The 804-nt window shown below is 38.9% G+C and overlaps 1 protein-coding gene across 1 annotated transcript in view; it reads right to left on the reverse strand.

The window, feature by feature from the left end:
- Positions 1 to 40: 40 nt before the first annotated feature.
- The window catches only part of Cdkl3 (cyclin dependent kinase like 3), a 76,073-nt gene continuing 75,309 nt past the window's right edge, over positions 41 to 804 (reverse strand). Inside the window, exon 10 of the mRNA XM_023713081.1 lies at positions 41 to 178. Within this exon, the coding sequence (XP_023568849.1) occupies positions 133 to 178 (46 nt within the window). The 3' untranslated portion in view covers positions 41 to 132. The remainder of the gene's footprint in view (positions 179 to 804) is intronic.

Genomic DNA, 804 nt, shown 5'->3' on the forward strand with positions numbered 1-804 from the left:
TAAAGCTGTGCAACAAGCGTGTACCTTCCATTCCTTTCATGTCCTTTGCCTGTACCGTGAAAGGCAATTCAGGGAAATGGAATTCTTTCCTGTCAAATCTGGAAAAATTCAGCTTCCTTTTGTACCCACTTGTCATTTGGTCACTGCGCTCATTAAAGATCCCCCTCTCCACCTGGCTCTAAACAAACAAATAAGAGTTAATTGGAAGAAATATGCATAACCCTATTTGTAGAATTACAGTGTAGAATTGATAGCCATTTGGATGATGTAAAATAAGTAGAACAGTTTAATAATTAAGTAGAGTAAGATACCATCAGACATAAATAGCAATACCCCACTAAAAGTTTCATAAAGCAAGAATTTCAGTATGCCTAGTACTCTTACTCGTGACCATGAGAATCACAATTTTTAACTTTTTTTTTTTTTCTTCAGAACCAGGGATTGAACTCAGGCCCTTGCGCTTGCCAGGGAAGCATTTATTCCACTGAGCCATCTCTTTGGCCCCACAATTTTAACTTTTTAAACTTGTTATCGGTACATGTTTGCAGCACAGAACGTCTGCAGTCCTGGTGGAATTGGTACATCCCCACAACACAAGTTAATTCCTGTTTTCATCCCATTCCCTCTCCTCTTCCTCCTCTCTCCACCTCTTCATCGATTTCCCAATTTCCCACGGGAGGAAGCCCAGGCTCTCTACTTCTTGTTAGCTCCTTTTATTTTGCTCTTTGTAATTTGGGTTTCATTGCACTTGACATTGTCCATCCTAATTTTGAAAAAGTTGCTTTGGTTCATTTTTTTTTTTTT

Source organism: Octodon degus, unplaced genomic scaffold, assembly GCF_000260255.1.
Source record: "Octodon degus isolate 3935 unplaced genomic scaffold, OctDeg1.0 scaffold00029, whole genome shotgun sequence".
NCBI lineage: Eukaryota > Metazoa > Chordata > Mammalia > Rodentia > Octodontidae > Octodon > Octodon degus.